The sequence below is a fragment of the Xyrauchen texanus genome, chromosome 20 (genome assembly GCF_025860055.1).
Source record: "Xyrauchen texanus isolate HMW12.3.18 chromosome 20, RBS_HiC_50CHRs, whole genome shotgun sequence".
Taxonomy (NCBI): Eukaryota; Metazoa; Chordata; class Actinopteri; order Cypriniformes; family Catostomidae; genus Xyrauchen; species Xyrauchen texanus.
In genome coordinates this window covers 34,885,740-34,907,253 of record NC_068295.1, presented here as the reverse complement: position 1 = coordinate 34,907,253, position 21,514 = coordinate 34,885,740, and the positions used below count along the sequence as shown (strand labels likewise).

The window sequence follows — 21,514 nt, the reverse complement described above, 5'->3', positions numbered from 1 at the left end:
GAAGCTCAAAGCATTGAATTTCCTGCTATTTGGTAATATTGATTGCATTTATGCATAAGCGACAACAGGAATTAGTAACAGACACCTCTGAACAGGCATTATGCACAACTACCCAAGGGAGACAATCTTTTATGGTAGAAATGAATATTGCATGACACAATCTCAACCCTGATAGCACACGTACTGTACATTACCCAGATGTTAATTTGATGTGTGTGTTTACATCTGGAAGACATATGTTTTTAGGTTCTTTGGTAATCTGTAATACGTCTATAAGACGTTTCCTCTCAGATGTCAATACGACATTCAGCAGATGTCTTTGAGACGTTTATGATTTAGAATGTTGGTAAATCTGATCTTTTTAAGATGTTTAGCAGATGTTAATTAGAATGTGATGCTTTCCAGATGAGATGCTCTTAAACAGACATCTCGGAGATGTACGTGTGCTTTCTGGGAAGCATTTTGATGGGGATGGTGCATCAGAAGGACGGAGAGTGAAAACACGAGAGTTGCGAAAGTGACACTCTGTTATGTGATTAAAAGTTGAGAACATTAAGTTCTTGTTGCAGCGCACTTTGACTTGATCAATGACAATCTCAGAGAGGTTGGTCTAGTAGTGCTTACAGAAATCCAATTCGCTAAATGCCTCCACACGAAGCTTACGCATTCAAACTCCGTCAAACCGTCAAACTCTCCGTCAAAGCTTTCCCTAGTTTGTGGGCACCCTAAGCCTAAATATGGACCAGACTTTGTCGATAGTCAAAAATCTGGCTACACAAGACTAGCGTGATGTGGGAGGCATTTCCCTAAATGCTTGTTTGCGTGTGATTGCTGTATGTAGAACATGCATTGTTTGTCAGACTCAACCAATTGTGGTTTCTCTCTCTCTGTATCTCTCTCTTTTTTTGTCATCCCCTGCTGTGCATATTTGTCTGTCTCTCTCTCTCGCTCTCTCTCTCTCTCTCTCTCTCTCTAAGTTTTATAGCTCCCTCTGCTCATAGCTGCCATTCTCTGGTTTGACCTTGAATGTCCTTATCACTCCATGGGGGCCAGCTGTGCATATGCATGCATGCGAGCTGGTGTATTTGTGGCCCTCTCTTGCTCTTGTTCTAATTTAGTGAGGCTAAACCAACCACTGGTCTTAGGTACTGTAAACGTCATTACAAAGTCTCTGGTCTTATTTAAAATATTTAATATTTGCCAATGTTCTTCTTTGCTTTGTCTTCATTTCCTAAACAACCACAAACATACTAACCACAGCTTTCTGTGGCTTCTTATACCTCATTATGAATTAAACCCCAGTAACTGCATGGACTGCCATGCATTTCTCTCTTGGTGGATGTAAGGATGTAAGCCAGGGCTGTCCTAGTCATGCAGAGCCAAACATTTTACTTTTGGGATAAGTCTGGTCCACTTTGTAGCTTATTCTGGCCAAGACCAGGCGTACAGAAAGGACGAGATTGTCTGACTGACATATAAAGCGACAAACCAGTTTTTTTTTTATGTGATATAAGATTCAGAAATCTATGATATCATAATAATAGATTGATGTACTGTACTAGTATTAGTGATGTATTAGTAGCTTCTACCTTCGTAGAATAGTTGTAGCCAAAATCAAAGAAATTAGTAGAATATGTGTGTATAGTTTGTGATCAGAGTTGAGGCCAGGGGCGGTTCTAGGGCCAGTGGACATCCGTGGCTTAGCCCACAGACATCCATGTATGCATCATAATACACGGGATGCACTTTAAAATATCTTTAAAAGATACATCGGCAAAGAGTCCATTTTTAAATTAAGTAAAAAAAATTCAATATTTATTGTTAAAGAATACAAAACATAAAAAGTTAGAGCCCGACCAATATTTTGAGACTGATACCGATTTAGAGGGGGAAAATTCACCAATTACAGATATGGTGTCTGATATATTTAAATTCTGAGCTGGAATGAAAACAGGCCTTTTTTCTATGTGGAATGTGCAGCAATTTTGCTCTGAAAATAAAGAATACATTAAAATACAATAAATAGCTAAATAAACATCTGTACTGTATGTTTAGTAGGTTTTGGGTAGGTTGTAAAACAAGAAGCATTTACACCTGCCGAGTCAAGAGATAAACAGCAGCAGCGGTGTTACACCGTATTCTGCTATACAAGTTCAGGGGAAACTTTCAAGGGTGCAAAACCAGACTTTAAATGATTACTTTTTATAAATGCAACGACTGGAATAGTTCGGTTGAAGGGGGTACCAAACTGTGAATCCTGAACAAAACAGTTTGGTAAATACATGTTTACACATTAGCTTCCACTCAGCTGACAAGCTATGAAAGTAGCTACGTGGTTAGTTAGTTAGCTATGAGCTCGTTGCCACGGAGAGTAAAAGATGGATGTTGTTTGTTTTAATTTACAGCATTGCATCTCACCAACTAGGTAACAACATAGTGTGAAATCAGCTCTCAACAGACACAATCCATCACCGCACCGTTGTCTGCTCGGCTGCAAAAAGATGCTCTGATGTTTACCTTTCAATCTGCTACATTACTGACTGCACTGACAAACTATAGCTGGCTAACAGCAAACAGATGTGATAAACAGGAGTGACATTGTTGTCAGGGACAGGGTTAACTCTATTAGTTATATTGAAAAGGGAAAATGATGGGGTCATTGTTTATTATCTTTCCAGTATGTATTTCACAAACTAGTTAGCAGCTTACAGAGAAGACACCGCTTAACACCTCACCGCATAACTCCACCCTGTCTGCAGAACCACTGTCAGATCCGCTCTGTAAACAATGAGAGTTGGAGCGCACTCTGCTGGACAAACTACATTATGACACCAATTCCTGCATTATATGTCCTGAAAAAAGTTTTCATATCTGCACATATTGGTAAACATATATGTCGATACCGATATATCGGTGAAAGGCAAATATTGATAAATCGACCAGGCACTATAAAAAGTAAGCCTGAGCATAAAATGAGTTGGATTGAAAACATTTCAGATTTACCAACTGCTTTATTTCACCACTGTAGACAATCATCCACAATCATCCTTAATGATACTGCTTTATGCTATTATCATTTTTAATCAAACTCATTGAACACAGGCTATATGAATATCCAACCTGCCTACAGAATATCCACAAATGATATCATATTCATAAACAAAAATGCATGATCACAAAGTGAGAATACCAGACTTTCCAAGATGTTAGATTAACAAACAAAAGTACAGCACAGGTACGATTTAACATGTGCACTGCTGCAGCCATGGATGACAGAAAATCAGTCCAGTTCTCTCTCATATTATTTTGACTGTGAATCCAAACTTTAGTCCCGCAATCTGGCAACCTTGAACGCACAAGCTCCCCCTCCACTGCAAAAAAAGATGCTGGTTTTCTGAAAACACCGTAAAACAAATATGCTATAGTTTGCAATGTGTTGATTTGTTCTTCCTAGTGTTCACATGAAACATACGGCACAAGTTTTCAAATGTTTCACGTAGATTGGAGTAGAAAGAAAGTGTGTCTGCAGTGGGCGAGCGATTTAGAAAAAAAACTTTCATGATCATAACGTGGAATCTTTTCACAAAATGAATAATAAAATACAACTACAGAGGGTAACAGGTGCACATAGGAGTGCTGCTCATTTTTGTTCCGATCTATTGCATTAAAAATCCATAAATGCAATTCACAAAATTATTTACTTGAATACACCTCTTCTATGATTAAAATCTGAAATTCCTGAAAATAGAAATGTTGGCATGACTTGTGCAGAATAATATTTTATTGGTATTTCTTAAAAAAAATAAACAGTGAAACAACAATTGTTTTAAAATATGATTCATATTTTATAATGCTTTTGTCCACCAAATCTAAATCTTTCAACATGTACAATAGGTAGCCATGCTGTTGTTTATGTTGGCACAGTAAAAAAAAGTTGTTATATAAAACATAGTAAAATAGTGTTTGTCAGTATTTAGTTTGCTGAGATCAACGTTGGCACTGAGAAAAAGTCTTGATATTTTTGACTCCAAAATTCATAATATTTATTACAAAAATTCCTTGAAAGTTTTTTTGGAGATGAATTAATTTGTTTATGCTCTCATGTATTCAAGGTGCTAAGCAAGTATTATAATACTTTTTACTTAATGGTTACACCACATGACAATTTGAAAGTTTTTTGTTTGGTTTTTAGAAAACGCTACACAGGTTTTTCAAAAATGTATGAAACTAGACTGGACAAAGATTATATTTTTGAGAATAGGACATAAGTGTTTTAACCTAGATTTTTAAAAGGTTTCTCACTTTGATTTTGGGTGTAAGTTGTCAGTGACCCATAAGTGCAAAAAGTCTTGCACACACAACACTATACATCCAGATCAGATCAAGTGAAAGCCTGTTATAGGCAATGCGAACCACAGAAACAGAGCGTTCATATAATCCGTGTGTGTTTGTGTGTGTGTTTTGGAAAGACTGCTGCTTTGCGAGGACTAGGTCAGTTAAAGAAGTTTTAACCAATCAATGATTAGTTAAAGTAATCTAGATGGAGTAGAAAATGTTTACTTTGTCTTGTTTACATTCTGAATTTATGGAGCTATTGAGCTCAGACACTATATATGCTGCCACAATATGCGCCAATTACACTCTGTTGTTGTCATTTATGAGGACACTGATACCACTACAAAGATGGTGGTATAAAAGAGTGTTAATGTGCAGCATGCAGACAAAAGAATGATGAAAGAGGATCTTTAGGCAGATGTGTGAATGGCTTTTGCTGCAGATGGCACATGAGTGAATGGGAACTTAAATGTATTTGAGTAGATTTGATTCCTTTTGTAGACTAATTAAACAAAACATTTTTGCATGACATGATCTTGGAAAATTATGAACGATCACACAGATGTAGGTACATTTGCAGCAGCTCGTTAATAACTTTGCACGCTGGTGTGTTTTTGTTGACGGATCTCTGGCTACACTTCCTGTGAGGTTTGTTGAGGCGTGCTGACTGCCCCCTGGTGACCCAGCTCCTAAAAACACAAAGTTACATGTTCTTCAAGCTTGCAAAGCTCTGACGGTAGTACAATACGCACTTTTATTACAACATTTACGTACGGTTTATAAGGCATGGTTGAGTACATTTAAAAAAAAAAATAATTAAAAAATAATTAATCACACCAAATTAACACGTTATATCGACAGCCCTACAAATTGCAAAACCAACATTTTAATACATAGCAATCTTTTAGATTACAACTTTAGGAAATCTTTAATACTTTTGGATTACTTATTGCTTGTTTTTATGAAAAGTGCATTAAGTACCAATTTACACCCATTCCATTAAACATTAGTAAAAATAAAAATAAAATATTTTTGTGAGCGCTTGCTAATTGTTTGTAAATTATGGATTTATTGACAAGGGAACGTTCTGCAGGCGTGCTGTCTGAGACTCTGCTTTCCCTTGTGTTTGAAGAAGTTCCTTTAATTCAACCTCTCAAATTGTAGTGCACTGATAACACAATGCTGGCAACTCTCCCTTCCACCAGGGAGCCAAACTTATGTTGAGTAACTCATTATACTAGCATCAGAGTGCATTACTCTTAAATATTGTGGAAGCCTGAAACCTGCAGTTCAGACATGCCTAAATGTGTCATGTCAAAAACTGTTAGCCTCAATATGAGTTATGCAGGAGTAAGATGAATAGATATGGACTCAATTAAAGAACAAAATGAGCCTAAGTACATTTACATTTATCAGACGCTTTTATCCAAAGCAACTTACAGTGCACTTATTACAGGGACAATCCCCCCGGAACAACCTGGAGTTAAGTGTCTTGCTCAAGGACACAATGGTGGTGGCTGTGGGGATCGAACCAGCGACCTTCTGATTAACAGTTATGTGCTTTAGCCCACTACACCACCACCACTCTTAAATAATAACAATAATGCAATAAATCATACAGGTAAATATAGAGCTTTGGGCATTTATTTATTGTTATGGTTTTGAAATTTCAACATACAAATTAGAGCTCTTTAACAGGGTTTGACATTTTAAAATAGATGTGTGATATGTTTTACCCATTTACCCATCATGAAAGGATGCTTGAACTATACCTTCCCCTGGTTATCACAGCTGTACAAACCAAAATGATATTTGGGACTGTGCCCTTGAAAAGGTTTTTTTTTGTCTGGCCTCAGTGGTTATTACGAGACAAAAACGCTTTACTTTTGACAAGACACTGAGAATTTAATCGCAAGATATATTCATCAAATATATTTTTTTTATTACCTTTTTATAATTTACATCTGATTTTATCAATTCAAGTGCAGTGCCATCACATTTATAGATATAAGACATAAGTCTTCCTGAAAGCAGTCTCATCTATCCTACCATCTGACTTGCAGCTTAAAGTCTGCTCCATACTGGAGCTTATTCTGCTTATTCTGGCCAAGAACCGGCCACATGTCTGACCGAAATGTATATTGACCAACCACAGTATGCTTTGATTTTACAAGCCATTTAGAGGCCTGTGAGTGTTTTGGCAGTTAATTTTTTTTCATCAGCTAGAAGCCAAGTTATGCTCTGATTGGCTGTGACTGTTCCACATTGCATGGTAGGGATGGAAATGGTAATTCATTTAATACAATATTAATAGCATCAACATAACAGCAAAGCTCATAGTGTGTATCTATAACCAATGATGTAACCATGATAATTCTTGTGGTTACTATGGATTTACCATGGTTTTACTATAGATTAACCATGGTAATACTTGTGGTTACTATGTTTTTTTCTACAAATGTTTGTAGTAAAAGCATAATAACCACAAAATTATGATTTTTTTTAATACCATATTTTTCATTTTCCTGTTTTATTATTATGGTTTTACTACAAACATAAAGGTTACACTATGATTACTATAGTAAAACCATGGTAAAGTTATTGCGTGGGAAGGCAAAATTATTGCGAAGGAAGGCAAAATTATAATGAGGGAACGTGAAACTTATATTGAGGGAATGCAGAACTATTGCAAGGGCATGCAAAACGTATTGCGAGGTAACAAACTGTTGCGAGGAAACGCAAACTATTGCAAAGGTACACAAAACATATTGCAATGGAACGCAAAACTATTGCGAGAGAATGCTAAACTTATTGCGAGGGAACGCAAACCACTGTGAGGGAATGTAAAATGTATTACAAGGGAACACAAAATGATTGCGAGGGAACTCAAAACGTATTGCGAGGGAAAGCAAACTATTGCAATGGCATGCAAAAAATATTGTGAGGGAATACAAACGACTCGGTTACTAACGTAACCTCGGTTCCCTGAGAGGAGGGAATGAGTATTGCGTAAGTAGCTTACGCTATGGGAAAACTCTGTTTCTCGAGAAATATTGAAGTCTTTATGTAAAACGCATTGCAGCTGCACAGCAGACAGCAATGAGCGAGGCAGCTTGGTCATTGGCTGTGCTGCGGCAACTTGCTCGAACCAATGACGGGCGACTCTGAACGCGCGACCAATGAGCGCTTCACGCCCGCGCTCAGAGCCTGCCAAGATTGGCGTGGCTAAGGCTATATATTAGGCGCCCCGTCATGATGGTTCTTTAGGTTCAATCGACTGAAGCGACTGACCAAGCACAAGCACGGCAGCTTACGCAATACTCGTTCCCTCCTCTCAGGGAACCGAGGTTACGTTAGTAACCGAGTCGTTCCCTTTCGAGAGGTCTCTCCTATTGCGTAAGTAGCTTACGCTATGGGAACACCATGCAAAACGCCGTGCGTGCTGACTTCGCTCTATAAAGCCAGAGGCAGATGCCTGAGCCTTAAAGCAAAGTGATTATTCAACGAGCCGCCAACGGCGAAGCTATATAATGGGATAATACAGAGCGCCCTTGCCCAAGGTGGCCCATGGTGGGGCGCTCATTGTGAAAACACACGCACATATCTTATGTACTGTTTTTTCTATTTACTGATATGCATAAAAAACTCCCTAAGTCAGTCAGAGACGGACCTTATAAGGGAGGAGATAATGCTCAGCATATATGTACTCCAGTCCATACTACAGTCAGGCTGATAGAATGTTGGAATGCAATGAGGGGACCTGTAGGTTATAAAACCTGATAAATGTCGAAGGCAAGGCCCAGCCTGCCACTGCACAAATATCCTCAATGGGTATCCCACTCGACCACGCCCACGAGGAGGCCATGCTCCTCGTAGAGTGAGCTCTGACGCCTAAGGGGCATTGAAGGCCCTTGGCTTCATAAGCCAGCGCTATAGCATCTACTATCCAGCGCGATATTCTTTGCTTTGAAACTGCAAGACCTTTAGTGCGGCCGCCAAATCATACGAATAATTGTTCCGTCTGTCTGAACGGAGCAGAACGTTCCAAGTATATTCTTGAGCGCCCTGACTGGGCAGAGTAAATTAGTGTCGCTTTCGTCTGCTGAAGACGATAGCGCTGCCAGAGATATCACCTGTACTCTGAAGGGTGTGGAGAGCACTTTAGGAATATTCCCGTGCTTTGGCCTAAGGACAACTCTGCAGTCGTTAGGTCCAAATTCCAGGCAAGCAGCACTTGATGACAGCGCGTGCAGGTCGCCCACTCTCTTGACTGAGGCGAGTGCCAGCAAGAGCGCAGTTTTGAGCAAGAGCTGTTTAAGGTGCACGGTTCGGAGAGGTTCGAACGGGGCACTCTTGAGTGCGCCCAGGACCGTGGCCAGGTCCCAGATCGGTACCGAGGGGGCGAGGAGGGTTCATCCTCCTAAGCCTCTTAGGAAACGAATGATTAGGTCGTTTTTCCCTAATGAGCGTCCTTTATCAGGATTGTGTGACGCCGCTATGGCAGCCACATAGACTTTGAGTGTGGAGGGTGTGCGGCTCGCCTCCAGCAGCTCTTGCAAAAAGGCGAGTACACTTGGTATCTTGCACGATTTGGGGTTCAAGCTCTTGGTATCACACCAGTCACTGAACACTTTCCACTTTTGGGCATATAAGCGCCTCGTAGAGGGCGCTTGCGCCTCAGTGATGGTTCTCAACACTCCGCTGGGGAGGTTCTCTGGAACCCGTTGAGGGGCCATGCATGAAGGACCCACAGATCGGGGCGGGGATGAAGAATCATCCCGTTGGCCTGCCTGAGGAGGTCCAGCCTCAACGGAATCGGCCATGGGGCAGATTGCATCATCTGCATCAATTCTGGAAACCACGTCTGGTTCTTCCAGAGTGGGGCTACCAGGAGCACTGCACATTTCACCTCCCTGATCCGACTGATGACCTGAGGTAGCATCGTGATCGGGGGAAAAGCATACAAGGGGCGGCTCGGCCAGACTTGGGCAAGCGCGTCCGTGCTCTTTGAGAAGAAAAGAGGGCAGTGCGCATTTTCCCTGGAGGCGAAGAGGTCGACCTCTGCTTCGCCAAAGGTTTGATATAACCACTGGACCGTCAGGGGGTGGAGAGACCATTCTCCTGGGAGAACCTTGTCTCTGGACAGCATGTCCGCTCCCTGGTTCAGGATGCCTGGCACATGCGCTGCTCTCAGCGAGCGCAGGTTGTGCTGTGACCATAAGATGAGCTCCCTGGCCATAGAGTGCCAATCTTGGCAGGCTCTGAGCGCGCGGGCGTGAAGCGCGCTCATTGGTTGCACGTTCAGAGTTGCCCCGTCATTGGTTCGAGCAAGTTGCCGCAGCACAGCCAATGACCGAGCTGCCTCGCTCATTGCTGTCTGCTGTGCAACTGCAATGCGTTTTACATAAAGACTTAAATATTTCTCGAAAAACAGAGTTTTCCCATAGCGTAAGCTACTTACGCAATAGGAGAGACCTCTCGAAAGGGAACTATTGCGAGGGAAAAAACTTGTTGTGAGGGAACCCAAATCTATTGTGAGGCCACACAAAATGTTTTGCGAGGGAATGCAAACTACTGCAAGGGCATGCAAAACTTATTGCGAGGGAACGCAAAACTTTGTGAGGGAATGCAAACTATTGCGAGGGTAAGCAAAACTTATTGCGAGGGAAAGCAAAACTTATTGCGAGGGAAACAAAACGTATTGCTAGGGAACGCAAAACTTATTGCGAGGGAACGCAAAACCTATTGCGAGAGAATGCAAAACTTTTTCGATTTAATGCAAAACTTTTTAGATGGAATGCAAAACTTATTGAGAGGGAACGCAAAACTTAAAGGGAGGGAACGCAAAACTTATTTTTGAGGGAAAAGAAACTATTGCGAGGTAATGCAAACTATTGTGAAGGAAAGCAAATCTTATTGTGAGGGAGCGCAAACTCTTGCAAGGGCATGCAAAACTTATTGCGAGGGAACGCAAACTATTGCGAGGGAAACAAAACTTATTGCGAGGGAACACAAACTATTGCATTGGCATGCACAATTTATTGCAAGTGAATGGAAGCTATTGCAAGGACATGCAAAACTTATTGCGAGGGAACACAAACTGTTGTGAGGAAATGCAAAACTTATTGCGAGGGAACGCAAAGTATTGCAAGCGAATGCAAAACTTATTACAAGGGAATGCAAACTATTGTGAGGGAACGCAAAACTTATAGCAAGGGAACGCAAACTATTGTGAGGGCATGCAAAACTTTTTGCGACGGAAAACTTATTGCGAGGGAATGAAACTTATTTCGAGGAAACATAAAACTATTACAAGGGAATGTAAAACTTATTGCAAGGTAATACGAACTGTTGTGAGGGGGCGCAAATCTTATTTTGAGGAAGCGCAAACTTTTGCAAGGGCATGCAAAACTTATTACGATGGAACGCAAACTATTGTTGTCGCGATTCCCTTGTTGTCTGCCCCGTGTTTTCTGTTTCACTCGTCACTGATCACATTCCATGTCACGTTTTCCTTGTTGTCTGCCCCGTGTTTCACTTGTCTGTCAAAAAACTACACTTCCCACAATTCCCTGATATCATCACTGCCATCATTGCATCATTGTTCTCACCTGTGTCTCGTTTTGTCATCATTATGTCTCCTGTGTATTTAAACCCTGCTGTTTCTTCATTCCCCTGTCGATTGTCGATGTATATGGATGCTTGTTTCCATGTTCTTTAATGTTCATCCGGTCAGTTTAACCTTTGTATGTTTTTCGTATTTTTGTTGTGTTTCCCCATTGCGGGTGTTTCATTTGTTTTTGTTTTGTCTCTTTAGTTGTCCAATAAAGCCTACCCTGCATTTAGATCCTCGCCCCTCGTCTGCCTTCCTGTTCATCATAACAATTGTGAGGGAATGCAAAACTTATTGTGAGGGAATGCAAGCTATTGCAAGGGCATGCACAACTTATTGTGAGGGAATGAAACTTATTGCGAGGGAATGCAAATCATATTGTGAGGGAATGCAAAACATATTGCTAGGGAACGCAAAACTTATTGTGAGGGGATGCAAAACCATTGCGAGGAAACACAAACTATTGCGAGGGAATGCTAAATATCGCAAGGGCATTCAAAACGTATTGCAAAGGTATGCAAGCTATTGCAAGGGCATGCAAAACTTATTGCAAGGTCCATCCATCCATCCATCCATCTTCAACCGCTTATCCGAAGTCGGGTCGCGGGGCAGCTGCTCCAGCAGGGGGCCCCAAACTTCCCTATCCCGAGCCACATTAACCAGCTTTGACTGGGCGACCCGAGGCGTTCCCAGGCCAGTGTGGAGATGTAATCTCTCCACCTAGTCCTGGGTCTTCCCGAGGCCTCCTCCCAGCTGGGCGTGCCTGAAACACCTCCCTAGGGAGGCGGCCAGGGGCATCCTTACCAGATGCCCAAACCACCTCAACTGACTCCTTTCAACGCAAAGGAGCAGCGGCTCTACTCCGAGCTCCTCACGGATGACTGAGCTCCTCACCCTATCTCTAAGGGAGAAGCCCGCCACCCTTCTGAGGAAGCCCATTTCGGCCGCTTGTACTCGTGACCTAGTTCTTTCGGTCATGACCCAACCTTCATGACCATAGGTGAGGGTAGGAACAAAAATTGACCGGTAGATCGAGAGCTTTGCCTTTCGGCTCAGCTCTCATTTCGTGACTAACGGTCGCGATAGAGCGAGTGCAATACCGCCCCTGCTGCCCCGACTCTCCGGCCAACCTCCCGCTCCATTGTCCCTCACTGCGTGAACAAGACCCCGAGGTACTTGAACTCCTTCACTTGGGGCAAAACCTCATTCCCTACCTGGAGTACGCACTCCATCGGTTTCCTGCTGAGAACCATGGCCTCAGATTTAGAGGTGCTAATCTCTAAATCTGTAAATCTGCAAGGGCATGCAAAATTTATTGTTAGGGAACGCAAATCATATTGCAAGGGAACGCAAATCATATTGTGAGGGAACACAAAACATATTGTGAGTGAATGCAAAACTTATTTTTGAGGGAAAACAAACTATTCAGAGGAAACGCAAAACTTATTGCAAGGTAACGCAAACTGTATTGAGGGGACGCAAATCTTAATGTGAGGGAGCTCAAAATATTGCAAGGGCACTCAAAACGTATTGCGAGGGAATGAAACTTATTGCGAGGGAATGCAAATCATATTGTGAGGGAACGCAAAACCTATTGCGGGGAATGCAAAACCATTGCGAGGAAACGCAAACTATTGCGAGGGAATGCAAAACTTATTGCGAGGGAATGCAAACTTTTGTGAGGGAATGCAAACCTTATTGCGAGGGAACGCGAAGTATTGCGAGGGAATTTAAAACTTATTGCATAGGAACGAAACTATTGCAAATGCACGCAAAACATTTTGGAAGGGAACACAATCTATTGTGAGGGAACGCAAAACTTATTGCGAGGGAACACAAACTATTGCGAGGCAACTAAACTTATTGTGAGGGCACGCAAAACGTATTGCTAGGAAGCACAATCTATTGCAAGGGCACGCAAAACATATTTTGAGGGAATGCAAACTATTGCAAGGGAATGCAAACTTATTGTGAGGGTACGCAAACTATTGCAAGGTCATGCAAAACTTATTGCAAGGGAACACTATCTATTGCGAGGGAGTGCAAATTATTGCGAGGGAATGCAAAACATATTTTGAGGGAATGTAAACTATTGCAAGGGAATGCAAAACTTATTTTGAGGGAACGCATACTAATGCAAGGGCACGCAAAATGTATTGTAAGGGAACGCATAACTTATTGCGAGGGAACACCAACTATTGCGAGGGAACAAAGTATATTGTGAGGGAACTCAAAACTATTGTGTGGGCACAAAACTTATTGCGAGGGAACACAACTATTGCAAGGGAGCACAAACCATTGCGAGGGAATGCAAAACTTATTGCAAGGGAATGCAAGCTATTGCGTTGGAACACAAAATGCATTGCAAGGGAACACAAACTGTTGCAAGGAAATGCATAACTAATTGCAAGGGCACAGAAAATAATTTCAGAACTAAATATTCCCGCCCTGTCCTCTAAGGGGCTCCATAGGATTGCAATTTTAAACACATGTATAAAATCATGAGCACTCACCTGAGACGAAGACTTCAGTCCTTTTGTTAACTTTATAAAAACAGTTTTATTCTAAATGAAAAGGGTCCCTAATGGTGCTTCCATGTTGTGATCACATGACAGCATTACAGTGTGGTCCCACTTACTTGTTACATCTGGTTAGGACATGGTGTTAAACCCAGATTGCTCGAGGGGGCCTGTCCCTGTAAAATGAGTATTGTAAATCGCTTTAGATTAAAGTTTCCTCTAAATGACTACTGGCTTGCTTACTCAAAAGAGCTATTGATGATAATTTTTCAATTCTCACATAAACTGCTGGAGTCTTTGATATCTCTGCAGCTGTGTGTGTTTGTGGGGACAGTGTTTCTGGGAAGGTATCAGGGTGTTAATGCAGAGCTTTTGCCCTTTGCACATGCACATACTCTCTTTCCTGTGTGTCTTCCTGTCATCTCTATTTTAGAGTGAGGTCAGTGGGCCTCTGACGACTCTCGGTTTCCTTTCTCAGGTTGACTGTGCCACCACTGCCTGGCCAGGCCACGCGACAGAAGCTTGTGCTCCTGATGCGTGTTGGGAGATGGGTAGTGCCACATGCGATTATTTCAAATCATGTAAACATGGCTTTCTTGCTTTATCAGATTTTTTTAAATAAGCACCTCAATGTGTACGAGTGTGTCTTTTTGTTGGGGCATCTTACTGTTGCTGAACTTGTGCAGACCAAGGTGTTTTATAACATGAAGAAATGTAGATTTTATGGATTTTTCGTCCATAATTTTTTTTTTTTGCTTTTAAGGCCATCTAGTGAGCCCATTAAAAGTTGACCATTTAAGTTTTAACACAAATTATTTGTAAAAAAAGAAAATGTTTTGGAGAATGGGAAAAACTTTCTCATCTTGCACTCCGAAATGCATAACCAAAAATGTTTCCCAATAAAATGCTCTCTAAAATGAGAATATTCCTGCCTCTGGCCAAGTAGCAAATCATGGTTCATGACAAAAAAAAAGAAAAAGGAATAAGCTCATTGATATGTCTGGCACAATTTCAATTGTAAATGCTTAAACATAGGAAAGAAAACGGCACTATTCAAGCCACTTCATGGGGTCTTTCCTGTTAAATACTGCACCTTTTACCTGTTTAACACGAGGTATACACCTCAGCACTAGCTATTGTCAAAGTTTTGAATTAGAGTATCTGCACACCTGTGTGCTGCACTTTTAACCATGTTAAACTTGCCTCAGGGTCTGACACACTCATTAACGCCCTGTTTGACCCAACTTGCATAACCAGTCAATCTACTCCTGTAAAAATAATTATTAGACCTAAAGTATCATGTCACAAAAGTTTCCCTGTGTGTAACGTCACCTTTTCCTTTGAAATGAGATACACCATCTAAACGACTGCACCTGCAAAGAGCCTTCATTTCTCAACATCAACCAGCAATTATTTTTTTATTCATCACATGGCATACTCCATAATTACTGTTTATCATACGTGACTTTACTGTAAGCTAACCAAAATGGAGTCATTAAGTGTGTTGGGTATGCGAGCATGTGAATGCATATGAGAATGAGAGAAGGAGGTTGAGAGTCCATGCAATTGGCCTTTGACCTACTCCCCCCCCCCCCCTCATCTGTAATTGTGTCTGTATGACACTTGGATCCCAGTGCGAGACGACTTTCCATTCCATACACTCTCCCTAGACTCGCTTTGTGATTATCTTTCCAATCTCTTTAGGGTTCTTTGTGCTGAAATATCGTGGTGGACGTGCCCACAATATTCTTCCTTTCCTCCGTTCACCTCTCTCCCCCTCTATTGGCTCTCCTTTTGGATTCTTACCAGTCAATTTTTGTTGTTGTTTTTTCTACCAACTTGGCAGCTGTCCGCTGAAGGAATGCTTTCTCTCTCCCGCTCTCTATCTTTCTTATTATGTTATAGCTCTCCTCAGCAACAGGCTGGCCCCTTCACAAACTAAATCTGAAGGAAAATTAAACTTTTCATTCTTTATAAAACACTGCTTCTATGTTGTTCTCTCTCCTCTGATCTTAGATTAATAAACCGCCATGTTGGTTTTGAAGGATAGCCTGCCAAGGAACAGTAACCAGTGAAACTCAGAGTTGAACTGTGAGGGATAAAACTGCACATGTATTAAAACACACATCAATTTTATACACACACGCATGGACGCAGTCGCTCGCTTGCGTTGTTTTGCAAAAACACGTGAGTTATGGGATGAACGGGATCGAGGTCAGGTGCTGCTCATTTACTGGGATCAAATGAACCTCATGAAAATTACATGACTGTGACAAACTTTTGGTTAAATTATATAACATGGTCCCTTAGACGTACCCAGATGAAATAAACTGAGTTATGGTGTAGATTTGGTATTTGCGAGTTACTGTACATATGTTCTCCCAAGACGCAGCCGAGGTGTGGAATGGGTCCATTTTGGGGGCTTCAGGATTTGCATCCTTGCTATTTTCGGATGATGTGGTCCTGATGGCATCGTCACGCTATGACACCAAGCTCGTAATGGGGCGGTATGAGGCCAAGTGTGAAGCCGTTGGGATGAGGATCAGCACCTCCAAATCTGAGGCCATGGTTCTCTGCTGGAAAAGGAAGGATTGTCCTCTTCAAGTAGGGAATGAGCAGCTGCCCCAAGTGGAGAAGTTGCTCAGGGTCTTGTGAGGGAAAGTTGGAGCATGAGATTGACATGCGGATTGGTACAGCAGCTGCAGTATTTCGGTCGCTGTACCACAATTTACCTGGCAGTCTATGTTGCAACCCTCACCTATGGGTAGTGACTGAAAGAATAAGATCCTGGGTACAAGCGGCCGAAACAAGATTTCTTCGCAGGGTGGCAGGGCTCACTTTAAGGGATAGGGTGCAAAGCTCTAACATCCGAGAGGTACACTGAGTAGAGCCACTGCTCCCCCTGTTGAGGTGGTTCGCAAGGGCGTAGCAGCCGTGGGGGACGTGGGAGACATGACCTCCGCAATCTTTTTACATTATGTTTGTGAGTTAAATCTTTTTTGCCAATTCAAGCAATTACTAGATCTGTGTTAAATTTGTTGTGTTAAAGTGTTAAACACTTTAACACAAGATAATAGATATGTAGGCACACATATGTTTTTATACAAAAAAATGTACTAAGTCTCTTTGCAGATCTGTAGACATAGACATTTTAAAGAATTCAAATTATCTTTTGATCATTGATTCAGTGACTAAATACACACAGGACAATCATTTGTCAACACCTTATGGCATCACCAGAAATGGTCACTGAATCATTAAACGGATCTAAACCATTTTTGGTGAACCTAGTCAAAACACTCGAGCCACTTGGATACATTTAAATCCCACAATGAAAAAATAAATTGCACATGCACAATTGTCATTATTGTAATTGATTAATTAATTTATTCAGGACCAGCTTGTGCTCAGTCTTTTATTGTCGTGAGAAACAGTGGTAAGTGCTCCTCCAGATACCCTTTGTCTTTTATTTCACAATACTTGAATCTTTAAAATACTAAAAATATTTAAAGTAAATAATATGTATATATTAATATAATACTTATATCATTCCTGTATATTAATATATAGTGTAACATATTTATACTGCACTGTAATTGTTGGGTCTGTGCAAGACACCTACTGACAGCTGTGTCCCTCACACCCTCTGGTGGTTCAGGCATCTGATTAGGATGCCTCCTGCATGCTTTTATGTGAAGGTGTTTCGGGCATGTCCAATGGCCAATGACATAATTTGTGTGAAAAGGAATACAATTCATTGTTATTGTTGAACAGGGGTATTCAATTAAAGTTCCAAGAGGTCCGGTGTCTGGATTTCCTTCCCAGCAATGGTCTGGACAATAACATACATGGTGTTAGTAGTCAGTATAGATATGAATTGACTTAAGGAAGGCTCATTTTTTGAAATAGTAGGCCTAATTGTACATTTTCAAGTTGGCAGTCATAGTACTTTGTAAAAGAAGAAGAAAAAAACATCCAAATCAAAACAGTCTCTTTAAAACTGGGCAAGGATTAGGACATTGGGGCTTCAGAGACAAAGCCAAAGTTTTGAGGTTTGGGGGATCAGGTGTCCTTAGCAAACAATTGGCCTGGTTGCTAGGGTGGGTAGAGTCACATTGGGTTAACCTCCTCGTGGTCGCTATGTGTTTCTCACTCTCAGTGGGGCGCGTGGTGAGTTGTGCGTGGATGCCGCGGAGAATAGCAAGAAGCCTCCACATGCGCTAGGTCTCCGTGATAACGTGCTCAACAAGCCACTTGATAAACTGTTGTAGAGCCTCTAGTGTTCATTTCACCAGGAAATTGCTGCAATACATACAACAAAGCCACGTAAAATATTTTTAGCAAAAGTGTAGTCATATTAACATGATCTATGTGACCAGGTTGGATTCAATATTGGGCTAGAATCTTTAAATTGATATTCAGGGTTTGCAGGATTGTATCACATTAGTAACATAAGTATGTATGTGTCAGAAGTGTGGCCATGACTGATTGAATGCTTGTTAACTGCCATGCAAACTACTAAGAACAGGAAGTGAAATACAATCTGTACTGTGTTAGCTGGAATAGTCTCAGCAACCAGCATTTATATAATGCATTTTGATTTATACACAGTGGGTTTAAAACGTCTGAAACCACATTGAATATCTGGTACGTTTTCATGTAAACTTGGAAATAAACAATGTTTTAGGGTTTTGGAAAATTACAAACAAGGAATAGTTATAAGTCTGCACTGTTTCTAGGTCACTTATTCAAATGTAAGCACATCTGTGACATTGACCATGTGAACTGCTTTGTACAAATGGTCAGATTGTCTTGCTTCTATTGAAGCACATACAATGATCGTTTTAAAACTTTTCTCAAATCATGCTGGAATAACATGGATCATCAGGTTTTGCACAAACTTGTGGAGTCCATGAAAGCTTGAGGACATGACATTCAAAAACTTAATCTCTTCAAATTTTCACTCAAAATGTGATGCTGTTAATATAATTTGTAATGAAAGTAGAAGCAAAATAGAAGCATTTTCAATAGTGGCATCAGATGGACCCCACTCTATTTGAAGAAATAGTGTCACTGTTTTTAATATGTGCTTGAATGAGTCTTGGACAGCCATTGTAATTTGTTGTGTGTGCTTGGATGGTTTTCACTGCAACACTGACACCTCCACGTGGTCTCCTCTGCTCTCCTGCCAGTACCCTTCCCCCGTCCTAGTGCACACTGCACAGTACAAGAACATAGACAGTGTGTGTCCACTTGTGTGTGTGTGTGTGTGTGTGTGTGTGTGTGTGGATTCGTCTGAACAGCAGATCGGGGAGCTTTAGCCACTCCCTTCATGCAAGATTTATTTTTTCATCACTTTATCTCCTCCTCCCTGAGTTTCCCTTGTTCTCTCTCACCCTCATGCTCACTCGCTCACCCTAGCTTTTGTGTGAGTGGGCATACGTGTTCAGCACGGACAGAGGAAGAAAGAATGCATATGTGAGACTGTTTTAGTGATAACGAAGAGACACAGGCAAGAACGACTGCAGGGACAGACAGTAAATTACACGGGACACAAGGAGATTGCATAGAAGCGGACACGCAGTCTTCAGGATCGCAGAGGTACATGCGCAAGGAGGGAATGGAAGACAGCCCGGCAGGTTTAGTTTCAGCCTGTAACTCTACGGCTATACTAAACCACCACTGCACCGGTAATGCAAAGCAGGAATGGAAATGAGTCTACTGAGATGCATGTGTGTGTGTGTGTGTGTGTGTGTGTGGCCATAATGTACTGTTAGTATGAGTCTTCTTCCTTTTTTGTCATTTGGAGGTTCCCCTCATATCACCACATGGGAGAGGAAGTAGTGTGTAACACTCTGACCTCTCTAAATTGAGGCTGAATGCACCTCAGCGGTGTGTGTGTGTTTAGATAGTAAGACCATTCATTTGAATGTTTGCCTTGGCTGTTGAAGTGAGAATGGATAGTGAGCACACTAGAGTGTTTTGTGAATGGTTACCCTAATTAAAAAACTGAAGTTGGTTAGTCAGTTCGGTGGCGACCGGCCTGAATCATGTGGGGGAGGAGCATGACGAGGAGGAGGGTGTGGCTGGGTTGTGATGGAGCACAACCGGTGCTGAATCAGCTGATCAGCGGAGAGCGAGATAAGGGGCAGCCGGAGACACCGGTTCAAGAGAGAGAAGAACTTGCTCGCCAGCTTCTGGATGCGCTGTCGTCCGGTCCTCAACCGCTCCTCCGCCCTCTGGTGGATGCCAGTTCACTACCTCCCGGCGGATGGCAGCGAGTCTTCCGTTCCCTGGCTGACGGAACCGTTCCTCCCCTTTTCGGTTCCTCCGGGTCTCGGCGGCTGGCAGCAACCCCTCTGTCCCCTAGCTAGCTAGCTAGCTGTCTGTCTGTCTGACTGGTCTGGTCTAAATGACCTTCAAACTTCAAGGCTTTCGAATTTATTATTTTTTATTTATTTTTACTTCCAGGAAAGACTTTTGCTAAGCCACCATAAAAATGTTATCTTGAACTTTCTATCTCTAGTTATTTTCTGTTCATGCATGTATCCGTGTTTTGTGGCTTTATTGAGATGCCACGTCTATACTGATAGAGCCTTTCTGTGGTGTCGTATTCATAGTGAACTGGCCTGGGGAGCATAAGCAAATCGCTTTTTGTGAAAGTGTTGTTGTGTGTGTGTGTGACATTTAATACAGAGGATTGGAATCAGAAACACACACACAGTGAGTTCCTTGCCTGAATGTTGACCGAATAGTGCTGCTGGTCAGGGTGTTACTTCTTTTCGTCGAACATGCTCCTGTTTAATTAACAAGAAAACATGTAGTTAACAATTAACCTGTATGTGTGTGTGTGTGTGTATGTGTGTGTGTGTGTGTGTGTGTGTGTGTGTGTGTGTGTGTGTGTGTGTGTTTGTTTATTTGCTTATGCCATATGTGAATTTGAGAAAAGTATATATTATGCTAGTGCACAGAGCTTGTTTGCATGAGACATGAGGCATACATAAGATAAGTATTAATAAGACATATAATTGTCTTATATTCTATTATTTTAGGAGCATTTCCTCATCAGTTTTGTCTTCTTTTCGCTTTCTCCCTCTCGCTTTTGTCCTGGATCCTCCTATGCTTAATTAAAGGTGAAGTGTGTTGTTTTTATGTTAATATACATTCTCATATCCCAGCTTGATATGCAGAGACAACTGCAAGTAAAATATTTCTGATGATTTCCCCAAATACTTTAAATAGTGTGGCTCTGTGGCACTATCAAAACATTGCTCTGTTTGTTTGAGCATCCCAACCAGCCCAACATAGCAACAAAAGGTCAACCAATGGCATGAGTTTAGAGGATGGACTACTTGTTTTATTAGCCAATGGATAACAGGGGGACTTTTTGGGAAAACTGTTTGAAAATAGTAATTGTTTTTACAAATCTGTTTGGTGACGCTAGTGGTGCACAAATTACACACACCTCACATTTAAATAAAGATAAACAATGAAAAGTAAAATGATGCATGACAGTGAGTTGTAGTAAATAACTAATCTCTCTATCTATCCTTCAAATGTTTTATCTTGTCATAACATTCACAAGCATACTGACAATATGCGGTACACACACACGCGCGCACACAGGTGTGGTTTCAACTGTTTTCTTGTATTTGGCACTGCAGTTGTATGTCTGGTTTGATTCCAGAAGGGAGAATCCACACTCTCACACAACTTTCACAGATGGACAAACACGGTCTGGTGTGTGTGTTCTGTAGGATGTGTTTGTGTTTTCATGTTAAAATGTCATGCTGAGCGGTTCGTTTTTGATTGCGCAATAGATATCAAAACCTTGTGCACAAATGGATAGAAAGCCAGATGCTGTACCACTTATGTTTGTCTGGATGTCCACACTGAGATAAATGAGTTTAAACGCACACCAACTAAGCCATGAGAAGATATTAGTGGTGGTTACAAATATTGATTTCCCGATGCATCGCGATCTTCATTTGAATGATCTCAATATCGATTCTTAAATCCCAAGATTGATCATTTATGCTCCGCACAT

The 21,514-nt window shown here is 41.4% G+C and overlaps 1 protein-coding gene across 3 annotated transcripts in view; it reads left to right on the top strand.

The window, feature by feature from the left end:
- The window catches only part of LOC127660700 (echinoderm microtubule-associated protein-like 4), a 125,277-nt gene that overhangs the window by 25,408 nt on the left and 78,355 nt on the right, over positions 1-21,514 (top strand). For 2 of the 3 annotated variants that reach the window (XM_052151072.1, XM_052151071.1), the window contains exon 1: positions 18,870-19,157. The exons of the other annotated variant lie outside the window; for it this stretch is intronic. In XM_052151072.1, the coding sequence (XP_052007032.1) occupies positions 19,073-19,157 (85 nt within the window). In that variant the 5' untranslated portion in view covers positions 18,870-19,072. Of the gene's footprint in view, positions 1-18,869; positions 19,158-21,514 lie in introns of those variants that run through there. 3 annotated transcript variants of the gene reach the window in all.